The sequence below is a fragment of the Strongylocentrotus purpuratus genome, unplaced genomic scaffold (assembly GCF_000002235.5).
Source record: "Strongylocentrotus purpuratus isolate Spur 01 unplaced genomic scaffold, Spur_5.0 spur5_scaffold_19, whole genome shotgun sequence".
Classification (NCBI taxonomy): domain Eukaryota; kingdom Metazoa; phylum Echinodermata; class Echinoidea; order Camarodonta; family Strongylocentrotidae; genus Strongylocentrotus; species Strongylocentrotus purpuratus.
This window is the reverse complement of record NW_022145604.1, coordinates 30621211-30634264: the sequence shown is the minus strand read 5'-3', so window position 1 is coordinate 30634264 and position 13054 is coordinate 30621211. Positions and strand designations below refer to the sequence as shown.

The 13054-nt window shown below is 34.8% G+C and overlaps 1 protein-coding gene across 1 annotated transcript in view; it reads right to left on the bottom strand.

Moving 5' to 3' along the window:
* Positions 1-595: 595 nt before the first annotated feature.
* The window catches only part of LOC580087 (dnaJ homolog subfamily B member 6), a 32483-nt gene continuing 20024 nt past the window's right edge, over positions 596-13054 (bottom strand). Inside the window, exons 7-9 of the mRNA XM_030990861.1 lie at positions 8742-8831; positions 7172-7285; positions 596-6025 (exon numbers count right to left, since the gene is read on the bottom strand). Coding sequence (XP_030846721.1) covers positions 5929-6025; positions 7172-7285; positions 8742-8831 — 301 coding nt within the window. The 3' untranslated portion in view covers positions 596-5928. The remainder of the gene's footprint in view (positions 6026-7171; positions 7286-8741; positions 8832-13054) is intronic.

Genomic DNA, 13054 nt, shown 5'->3' with positions numbered 1-13054 from the left:
TTTGGCAAATAAAGGCTTGTTCAGATATGGCGAGATAAACTGCTGCGAAAAAACGCTGCTGTGTTTTTTAATAGTGTAAATGAATGGCAACTGTGTGCAATGAGGACTTGCTCGTATTCACCAAGCTCTGTGTTACAAGATACAGAAATGTGAGGCATCGTTTAACAATGTTAAATCTGAGATGCATGGCCCTACGTGTTATCAGTGTCTGTGATATGGTGTAATAATGAAGCCCTACAAAAATTGTGCTTCTAAATGATCATGAAGTGCCTCAAAAAAGTAAAAATCTTTGAGTGACCGGTTTTACCATACTCGTTATCCCCAATGGACTTTACAGTTATGAAAACCGATAGGAAAACGCAAAATTTGATTTCGATTTCCAGTCATAAATATCTTGATAATCAGACAAGGTTTTAAAAGTCATGGGGTTCCTGACTGACCTAAAGGTTTATAATTATCATTGCAGCATGAGCTAAATCAAGGATTTTGTTTCAGAATCTGAGACAAAGTTACCCAATCCCTTTAATTTGTGATTTTCCTTGAGATGCAGGAGTACTTGAGGAATTAAAATGAAAAGATGACCCGTAGACATTAGTTTATTTGGCAAAGAAGTTTTATTCAAAAGCTTCATATCTGAAGAATCGTAAATGAAAAGCATATCATTAGCTTCAATCATCTATACAAATTAAATAGTGTGAAAAAAAAGTTTACAAAAGTATTATTATCCCAACTCAGAGATCAATATGCTGTGGTGCACTCTTGTATTCTCATAATTAAATATTTTCAAACATAACCTGGTATTTCAGAAGGAAATAATCTACCTCTACATCATAGATTTGTTTTCATGCAAAAATGAGATGCTTGAATTATGACAAATAATAGAACTTCAGTACAACTTTTGGAGTTTTAAATACAGAATTGGGGGGTAGGGGCACTACCTTACACTATTCCTCTCTGTTTCTTACAACAAATCTAGAATATGTTGGCATTTCCCCATTGATCAACCTACATGCATGAAGTAATTGAAAGGATACTCAAATTCTGCTTAAAGCGATACCGAACTGATGCACTTTCTGCCCTAACGTACTGCTTATTGCACAGCGCCATCTCATGGTCAACTTGCCAACAGTGCATAACCCAAATTTTAATTTCCACTCGCCTTGCAGACAGAGGTCTTGATGCGAGAACCAACAGCACAGCATGTTATGAGACCATACTGCCACAGCTGACCTGAGATGGCACTAGAGGGTATACTTCTAGTACAGTGTGGCTTAACATTCCGTCCTTTCTTAAAATGAAAACTCTTGGTTATGCATAGTTCCACAGATCTATACCATGACAACTTCGCTTCTAAATCTAAAATTCATGGAGTATCAACATTATTTCATTAATCTTTCTCTAAATTCTTGAATATTAAAACAAGTCATGAAGAACAAACCCAGATTAACAAACATACATTATAGCTTTGATATACATGCAGAAAGATAGAGAAAACCTGACTGTAGTCAGTATTTCAATGATATATCAACATATTTCAATGAATACACTAAATAAAACATGTCCAATTAGAAAGAGAGCAATAATATGCATACATCAAATCGTTGAATGTCTACATCAACCGAATAAACATGTTTCGAACAAAAGAAAAGACTATTGTAACCATGAGAACTTATATCACTACATGCTGCTTTCTCGTCCATTTTCTACACAGTACAGCTAGCACACCATAAACAACATCTCCCTGTATACATTTCTTTTATTGATACTCTTGCACCAACACGGTACTTCTGGGCCCCGTTTCACAAAACTTGTTATCAATAACAAGGTGCAATAACTGTTATAAGCTACTGAAATCCTTGCATTTGATTGGCTAGAATCAGATTTGTCATAACTCTGTGGCACTTGATATTGATAACAGGTTCAATGAAACAGGACCCTGATGATAGATTCATGAAGCTCTGTATAATAAATTTGGTTCTTACTTCTGAAATCACACCAATACACTAGCATTAGAAGTGAATTGTCAATATAAAATATTAAACTTTAGGGAAAGCCGCATCGGAAGAAAATAACTTCAATGTCAATTTTGAATACATATAATAAAAGCCAGGCCTCAAAGTTTCTTGCTTGTATTTCATTTATACATGAGAATTTGCAATTACTAAGTGAGGGATAAAACTTATTCAATTATTTCTTCTCCCTATGGGAAAGGGAGTAAGGAGTCAAGTGTAATGAGATAAAGTCTTGATATTCATTTAATAGTCACTATAAAGGAAACCGCATTTATCATTTTTTAATGTAAAAAATGTTAGAACCATGTTACCTTCCAATGGAGCGATTAATGCGACTATACAACTACCTTCCATTAATGATTTAACCTTTGTCCTCAGTAAATTATTTCAATGAATGCAATGAAAGAATAATGTTTATCAGTAACTTTTCACTATGATAATTTATAAGCCTAATGAAAATAACAACTATGTTGTAAATATGCAACGTATGCATATCAATTTTATCTATTTTGCCAGATTGCACTATATTTGTTAAGCAAATTCATGAACATTCAAACATGGAACATAAAACAAATTGAAGACAATATTACATGTAACTAACATAACAAATACAGTTCATTTGATCATACCCTCATTCTTAAATGATATGCACATCAATTGTCTACGACTAAGACTTTCAGAAAAGAATTGAGACTATCTGAGTAAAAAGGAAACTCTTATTCTGACCTTCAAATGTCTTTGAGTGTGTATCAAAGTACTTAATTCTGATGTGTAAACGCGTGTCAATTCAGATGTGCAGAAACCTTTTCTTGTTAAATGATAACACAATGTTCATAATATTGGGGGAAAATTAGTATGTGGCTAGACAATTGTGACACACCAGTCTGTTCAAACTATATAAATATGACATTTTAAATTCTATCAAAGCAATATTTTATGAATATCACTGCAATCCTACCCTATCTAAATGTTCTTCCAGTTTTGAAATTCAAGGATATGCCCTGCCACAAAGGTATCTCAGATTAAACAAAAAAAATGTTTTAAAGCAAACCCTCCCCCCCCCCCAAAAAAAAAAAAACAACAAAAAAACAAACAAGAAGACAGGAAAAAATAAAGTACTCTTCATCGAGTCGGAGTGCAAGGAGTGTCATGACGTGACAGACATGTGCACTATATATAGAAGCCACCATTATTATATGGATAAAATGCATGTATGGCCATCAATATAAAGAAACTGTTTATACCATTTTCTGTGATGATGCCTATTAAAAGTGAAAAACAGTATATTTGTAATAGATAAGCAATTCGTAATGTAAAGGATTAAATCTTTCAATATCAATCAATTTTTCACTTCTTGATCAAAGATTATATATATTACTGTGTAGTTAAAATCCTTTTACAAAAATATGATCTACATCTGAAAGCAACTATACAGCTTTTTTCCTTTTGTATTTACATTTTGAGCTTTTATCTCCATACTACAAATTAATGTTATGAATACTGCCAACAGCAACAGCTTTCAAACATTTTGGTATGACAAACATTCCTACAGTATGAAATTCACCAGAGTATTTTTTTTTTACAAAGACTTTGTCAAGGAGAGTCAGCACACAAATTGTATCACTTAAGAAAAAAAAAGAAAAAAATAATTGAAAATATACTTTCCGTTCTTGCGTTAAAAAATCAAGCAAATATTGAATATTTCAATTGCTTTTGATTGTTTTGAAGACAGAGTCTTTAACGATTCAATCTAGATTAAATGTTGACAAACAAATTTCAATCTTGACATGCAAGTTCACAAAGGTCAATAGCTGCCAACAAACACATTTGTGAAGTGAACTTATTGAGACAGGTGGCGCAACCATTTCAGAGTCACATTATACTACATCTATAAGATGTGCACTTTATCAAAAGTTGTATCATCATTCTTTGATTAAATTTGTAAGCTAAATACTAATGAAATAACTGAAGTTGTTCTTTTGATAGTAAACGTTTTATACTTACAACTGATAACCTCTATTCTATACTGAAGCACAAACAAAATACTAGATACTGGTAACTGGATAGTAGCACATATACAAGAATTTATGAGAACGTAATATAAGCAGCACTGTAGAGCTGAAATTAGATAGAGAAACACACAAGGAGCAAAGTAGTCAACAATGGTGTTGAGGGGTAGGTTTGTTTTGCTCCTAAACTCTTGAATAAAACATCTGAAAGTAAATACCGTAAGAGTCCATGCAATAGCTTGTTTTAAAGGAAACTCTTCCTAATTCAGTTTCAATTTTCAAACTAAACAGAGAAGTGAAACAAAATGATTTGCAAAGTAGTGGTAGCTTCAGGAAATGAAAAAAAATAAACATATGAAATACACCAGAAGCATGAGAGTTTCAAATAATACAATATAGAACACTTTCCTTTCTTTTCAGTTTTCTCTTTCATTCCTTTTCACCAAATTGTGCAAACAAATTATGTCACGAGACTAAGTTCTTATAAATGTACACTGGTCTGTCATAATTTGTTCAGCCTTTCTGGTTTTATTTATGATAAAAGCTGATTTCTCCCGATGCATTTCTGCTATCAGCTTCTATTAGTTGAATTAATGCCCTATAGAGAAAAACACTAATGCTCCTTAATAAAGAGATGTTATGTTTTAGAATACAAAATTGTCCAATTTCAGGGTAAAGCAAGATTTACACAGGGTAAAAAAAAGGGGGGTAATAAAAAAGATGCCCCTATAGCACTGTTTAATATACCAAAACAAAACTAATTGTCCCTATTATGGCCATTCAAAACTTGCTAAAAACCTTTTTATTTCACCGAAACAGATAAACATGCAGCATTATCTACACTCCAGTGAAAATCAGAATACAAACTCTCCAGTATCTACAACACTACAATAAATATAAAGCTCTTCTACTATTCACAAATATGATTGATCAAACAATGCCTATCTTACAAAATCAACACTAATTAAAGACAAGGGTTTGTACAATAATAAACGGAATCTAAGGGAGTTCTATTGTGTTTAAGCCTCCAGAGGCTCTCATTTTGAGTTCAATTAAGTTATTATTTGAACAATAAAATAAAATACTACCGGTATGTGAATCACCAAGGAATCAATTTAATGGTATATCTTGATAGTATTGTATAATTGTACGCCAATCAATTAGAGATTAGACTAGTTTCCTATTACATTCAAATTTATGGATAATTCTTCCCAAAATACACAAAGACAAGTATGAAAGCAACTCTATCTACGAGATCCACCTCACATGTGTATTTATTGCTTTATCGGGAGTGCCAGGAGTGTCAAATCTGACAGACATGAGCACTATACAAGAACCCAATATTATTATATAAGACAAGCCCCTGTGCGGGCTATTCAAAGGACATCTTTCATTCCATAAGTACATGTATGCATAACATATGAATGCCTTAGTAAAGTTGTCTATTGAACTTATTCTTGTTAAATTTTGCCTCCCTTTTAACTGTTAAAGGTACAGGTACTGGTTAACATTGTGATGGTTGATTTCAAAAATCTGTTGAATCGGGATGCAAAACACGTAAGATTATTTATGTATGCATGGACTATCCAGCTAAAATGCCTCAAATCTGAAATTAATTCACGCAATTCACTGTTCATTGACTCTATATATTTACACAAAGAAACAGGAAACAATATAATAACAATGTAAATAAAACATTTGGACATGTTTACCACAACAACAACATACATGTGTAAATTACTTTACAAACGACAGATACCAGTTGAAAATGATAAAAAAATAACATTCTGGCTAATTGCGTTGAAACGAATATCGTCTTTTACAAAATACACACACACAAGATTAAGATTAGGTTTGTGTAGATTAAGGCATGATGAGATTTAGTTCACATCAGATCCTTTGTCCTTTCAGTAGGTCAGCATTTCTTGTCGACCGTTGACGAGTTTGGACGTTACTTTTCCATCCTCTTCCGTGATCTCAGTCTCCTGTCCATGTTCAGTGATTCTGGGATGAAAATAGTGTTTGGTGAAAGATGGAGAGAGAGGAAAGAAGGAAAAGGAACCAATATGGTGAATTATAGTGCTGCAACATCACGGATATCTCCAATTCCGTTTAACCGCCAGTCAAAACCGGACGGTTTTCGGTTAAACGATTTAAAAAAATCAAGCAGCAAGCCAGGTCCGTGTGAAAAAGCGGGTGCAGTTGAAGGCGCCGATTTGTGTTTGTGAACTTGTCACAAATAACAGTAACAATGTCGTTTTTAGAAGATTGTGTAAGATCATTAATGAAAATTAAAAATAGTAGAGGACCTAGGATAGAACCTTGTGGTACGCCTTGTGTAAAAATTGGAGGAATTATTATTATAAACTACATATTGAGATCTATTACAAAGATTACTTTCAAGTTTCAAACCAAGATGACAGACAAATTGGAGTGTTGTTCTAGTTTCGGAGTGGTGAGTCAACACACAGATTACTGAGCTGGAAGACATTGCCAGGCATAGTGCCAGGTGGATGGGCATAAATCGAAACTTTAAAAAAAAAATTAAAAAAAAATAAAAATAAAAAATATTAAAAAAAAACAAAAAAAACAGGAAAACAAAACCGTCCAATTGAAGATGGAATCCGCCATGGCCGGTCGGATACCGGACGGTTAAACGTTTGACTACAGCACTAGTTAATTATTATCTATATATATAATATTTTCAGTGTGCCAATTGTAAACATATATTATTGAAAGTTGTTAAAATCCCAGGGTCCTGTTTTATAACAGGGTGTGTTATTAACTGTTAAAAGCTAATGAAATCATCGAATTTGATTGGCTGTTAGCAAACTTGTTACAGGAATGTGACAGTTGTTATTGATGATAGGTTTAGAAAAGAAGAGAGCCCTGGGCCCCTGTCTCATATCAATCGCAACTATGTACATAATAGAGATACAGGACTGTAAACTTGCGATCGATTGGAGGACTCGCGAATGATTCGGATCAGTCGCAACTCTTTATAAGACGGGCCCCTGATCATTACAAATAAAATCGAACACCACTGGTCCCAGATATCGCTTTTCAAGCCCCTTCAATATTGATTTTGCCACATTACACACAATATTGTACTTTTTAAAAAAAATCATTGAATGAAAAGAGAAATCTTACTTTGTTGTTTTGACTCTCTTTCCATTAATGAACCTGGTGGTAGTCGAGGTTCTCCTGACACCACTCCCAGAACTAGGAGCACCGAAAGATGATGATGAGGAAAATGACGTGAATCTAGAAGAAAAGAGAAACAGGAGCAGAGTTTTACCATAAAAATCAAACACTAAAGATACATTCAAGGGTTGGCAATATATATATGGCGAATGGAAATACAACATTACACACGTGGAGGAATTTGTACCTTATTTAACCTAGTACTGTATTATAACAAATCCTCTATTCACAGGTCATTATTGACATTAGTTTTCTTTAGGAACAATAGACTGGTTTACTACCGTAATACTGGATGTTTCCTGGGGACCCAGTGACGAGTTATCCCATTAACCTGTTATCAATGAATGAACCACAATACTCGGAATCCAGTCTGTGTACATGACTTGGCGCTATGTTGGGCAAGCCTCAGGCGAGCTTTTGGATGTCAAGTAAAACCTTGGTTTAAAAAATATGCATACAAATTTAAATATGTTAGTAAACTGGTCCCTGAAACTTGTCCATTTTCATTTCTAGTCTGCACTGCATTTTTTCTTGTACATGGATTCTGTGAACCTTGTGGAATCATCAGTAAGATCATGGAAGGTGATACAGGGTAAAACCTCAAGTAAATTTCAATCAGATAGCCTTAGACAATTTATCTGTTTATGTTCCCTCTGTTTGTAATTTTTATATCTCTTTTAAATGTGTAAATTCAGTAACATTTCAACTATAAAGGTTGTGAGTATTGAATTTTTAAAATCTTGAAATCTTGAAAATATAATATATACTGGCCTTCATATTAAGTAATTCATTAAAAATTGAAAAAAAATCCTGTAGTTGAAAATACATATATTTTATAGTTATAGCTAGACAAACAAATTCTGTGTTAAATCATCACTACAAGAACCGCATCAATGAATTCCTTAACTTCCTCCCCTAGTTCTTGGCTCAAATTTTGATCTTGAATCCATTTTCTTATACAACACATTTCCACAAGACGTTTACTACCAACGTTGGGACCTTTGCTACCAGTTTTGGGATCTTTACTACCAATGTTGGGATGTTATTCATGTTTACTCCCAATGATGGGACCTTTACTACCAATGTTAGGACCTTTGCTACCAATGTTGGGACCTTTACTACCAATGTTGGGACCTTTACTACCAATGTTGGGACCTTTACTACCAATGTTGGGACCTTTACTACCAATGTTGGGACCTTTACTACCAATGTTGGGACCTTTACTACCAATGTTGGGACCTTTACTACCAATGTTGGGACCTTTACTACCAATGTTGGGACCTTTACTACCAATGTTGGGACCTTTACTACCAATGTTGGGACCTTTACTACCAATGTTGGGACCTTTACTACCAATGTTGGGACGTTTACTACCAATGTTGGGACCTTTACTACCAATGTTGGGACCTTTACTACCAATGTTGGGACCTTTACTACCAATGTTGGGACGTTTACTACCAATGTTGGGACGTTAACTACCAACGTCGGGACGTTTACTACCATTGTTGAGACTTACCCATTGCCAAAGTCCCCGAACCCGTTCCCAAACGAGGCGAATGCCCCTCCTCCTCCACCTACACCTGCACCTAGTCTAGGATGCATACCTCTGTATGAACGCAAGCACCATGCAGCACATCATACACAGGCATGCAAGGAATATACCGGTAGGTTGATAAATAGAGAGGGGTAAAAAACAAATCAAGTGGTTATTACAAGCTAACACACATGGAACATTCTGTGTATCTTAGATTATGTGCATCTTAGAGACTAGCAATGTTAGATTGAAATGAATTAACTGCAATTTAAAACGAAGATGGTATATACATATCAAACATGTTTTCATAAATTATTACTCCCAACTACAAGACAACAATACATATCTAGAAGGATAGGGAGAACATATGTGAACTACAACCAGGTAAAAGGCAAAATATGGGGGGGGGGGGGGACGGTGGGCTACATGTACTTATAGGAGTAATATCAGCTCTATAACTCAAAGGAAAAACATCTAAAAATATATGTTAAACATAGTTTAAATAAAGAATGTGTAGAGGTATGGGAAAATGGAAACAGATCTCAAATACATGCTATAAAGACTCAAAGTAAGTTATCTTGTACAGATACATGTACATCATATATTATCAATGCAGGACATAACTTTGTAAATCAATAATAATGTACATGGAGGCAGTCCAGTGGAAACATTCTTGAGTTACGAAAAATACAAAAAAATATCAAATTTACAAGGGGTATGACAAATTATGAATAATTCTGATGATGTACCTAAGCCAATTTTACTTTGGACAACACATTGCACTGTATTTCTTTGTACACTACATTACAGTATACGATTCAAACATGTAGCAATGTAATGCTGATGGAGACTTTGAAAAAAGAAACTGAAACATGGACCTGAAAACATATCTAGTAAATCATGTTAATGAGACACTTATTGTGATCAAACGGTGCTCTATCGGGTATGCAAATGATAAAGTTCACCTTTTGTTCTGCAAGCTGAATTATTCAAAAATATATATGAGCATGAACATGAGCATGATCATGAACATATAACAAGTTTATAATAAGTTCATATTTTTAAAACAGGGAGACATTTTTACAAAATAAGAGAAAGAGAGATAGAGAAGGAAGGAAGCTAGAGGAAGAGAAGTAGAGAGAGAGAGAGAGTGATAGAGTGAGAGAGAGAGAGAGAGAGAGAGAAGGAAGGAAGCTAGAGGAAGAGAAGTAGAGAGAGAGAGAGTGATAGAGTGAGAGAGAGAGTGATAGAGTGAGAGAGAGAGAGAGAGAAGGAAGGACGCTAGAGGAATAGAAGTAGAGAGAGAGAGTGATAGAGTGAGAGAGAGAGAGAGAGAAGGAAGGAAGCTAGAGGAAGAGAAGTACAGAGAGAGAGAGCGATAGAGTGAGAGAGAGAGAGAGAAGGAAGGAAGCTAGAGGAAGAGAAGTAGAGAGAGAGAGAGTGATAGAGTGAGAGAGAGAGAGAGAAGGAAGGAAGCTAGAGGAATAGAAGTAGAGAGAGAGAGAGAGTGATAGAGTGTGAGAGAGAGAGGGAGAGAGAGAGAAGAAAAGCAGGAATGAAGAGAAGTAGAGAGAGAGAGATAGAAAAGGGAGGGAGGTACACTGTTTTCTAACAGGCATATTAAGTTGTTTCTTACATATTTTGAGGACATACACGTACAAACATGTACTTGTGCTCACTAGTGAGGTACATCTGATTGGCGATGTAACTTGAAAAGTAGTTCTTTCTTCAGTCAGTGGGAATAATTACCCATTTTGGTAAGCTTTCACTTGCTCTAATGCAAGTTTCTTCAGACCTATGTTGTAGCTGACGCTGTTGCTGCTGCAGCGTGACATAGGTCTGAAGAAGCTTGCAGTACAGCAAGTGAAAGCTTAATACTAAAACAGATAATTTTTCCCCTGATTGTGAAATATGAACTAATTTTCAAAGTACTTATGCTGTAAGGGCATGGATATGTTACAAAAAGGATTGCCTTTCATAAAACGTTAAGCTTCATCGAGATTGTATGCAGTAACCAGCTCCATATCCTAACGATGTGGTTCTAACTTTGTGTGATAAAATTAAAATTTTCAACAATCATGTATTTTGCGTTCTTTACGCACCTATTCATGCCACTACAATTGGCTAAACTATCAAAAGAGGGTGCTTTCCAACATGTGATACAATATACATCTACCAGTACAGCTCAACTTGTCAAAATAACATAAAATATTTGACTACTGTTCATCCTACATGTTGGGGGTCACATGTGTTTGAACTATCTTGATGAGCTAAATAGAAAATCATATGACTTCATGACTACATAATCATAATTTTTTTACAACGAACAGAACATAATCTTTTATACAAATGATGAGTGTGTATGCATGCACATAATGATATACATGTGTATGAGCTAATCAACTACGGTAATGGTTATACAACAAACATATATATGTGTGAATATATTGTGGTATACATGTACAAGTACACTGTCCTACTCTTCTTGCAGGCAAGTTCAAGCTAAAACTAACACATCATCTGTTTGAAGCAAAATGATCATTAACTCAAGACAGATGATTTCAACATATCCTGGTAGCTTTTAACAATGTAAATGATAAAACACATGGATCAAAAAACAAAACTACTATTCTATAACAATGCAGTCCATCTACAAATTATGTGATAAACCATACAGTGAACACAAAAATCAAATGGTTAATTATTATTTATTTAAACAAATCAACACCAAAAGGGGGGCTACTGAAGCAAGGGGTTTAAACCGACAACCTCACATCCAGGACTGAGCCCTTACCCAGTACGAGGGAAGATACTCCACAGATCACCATAGGGATCGAACATATAGCCAGAGCGTAGCCGGCTTGGTGCGTGGGGTAGACTGAATGGGTGGGAGGTTGTTCAAAAGGGGGTGGTTGTAAGAGGTAGGATAAAAAGGTCATTTGCATCCTCTTATTGAGTACCGAAGCTGTGACATCATACAAATCTATTTTTAGAATTTCTCAATTTTTTCTTCATTTTCCAAAAGAGCATCAAAAATAATGTCTGAATGTCAACAAAAAAAATTGAATATGTTAAGTATTGGCTGAGATATGACCATCTGAATAAATATACATGTATGTTCCTAATATTATGAACCAGAGCACTATAAGACTGAGTTCCCATAGGACAACTATTTATTCAGATGGTCATATCTCAGCCAATACTTAACATATTCAATTCGTTTTCGACATTTGGACATTATTTTTGATGCTCTTTTGGAAAATGAAGACAAAATTGAGAAATTCTAGAAATAGATTTTTGATGACGTCACACTTCACCACTCTATTACATCCTTGTTAATACATTACGTTGTAAACCGCTGTCAACAAAATATAAGAATATATATACGTAGTGTGTTTCATATTCCTGGATCTTGTACCTATTACACAAAGATAAGTAACGCATTACAGCCTTTGTTGCTCGCAGCTACTTTTCCTCACTGCATGCTATTCACTCATTAAATAATAATAAGATACTACATGTACATAGCGCATACCCTTATGCGCTGAAATAGAGAGAATGAAAAGATAACAACATAAAAACATAAAATTGAGAGGAGTGAGATATGCTCAGCATACTTTTTTATTAAAGTCATCAGTAAACATTGAAAATTGTTTTCTAAATGATTTAAACATAAAATGCTTTTCATTTCGCTGCAGCTATTTTCTAAGGAGGTTTACCAAACCATGTGTGCACAGAGGCTTAGGGTACAGCACCATACAATTTCCAGATCCAATTATAATACTTTATTTGACCCGTACGTCATCGCAAATGGACATAATTTGAGCGGTTCATTTGGCCATCCTGATTACACGCAAGACTACTTGTGAAAGCAGAAAGAGAGAGGAAAGAGACACCTATTCAGGTCAGACAGCTAGCGTACACGCACCGATACCTCTCATGAATGAATTGTTTTGATAGCAACACCATCACCATTCTTTGCTAACAAGAGCATGAAATCAGACCAAAACTTGTCTCTTTGTCGGTGACTTAAATATTATATAGAACGCAATGGACTCGGCCTTGGATCGAGCCTGCTGTCTAAATTGCACTAGTTAGTACAGTGTACAATAGCATCAAGAAATCTGGAAACTATTCCAGCAGTTGCACATCGGCAAATACATGACAATCAATATTTTCAGAGTGGTGAAGTGTGACGTCATCAAAAATCCTTTTTTTTTTTAATTTCTCAATTTTGTCTTCATTTTCCGAAAGAGCATCTGGTTCATAATATTAAGAGCCTGAGCAATATAACA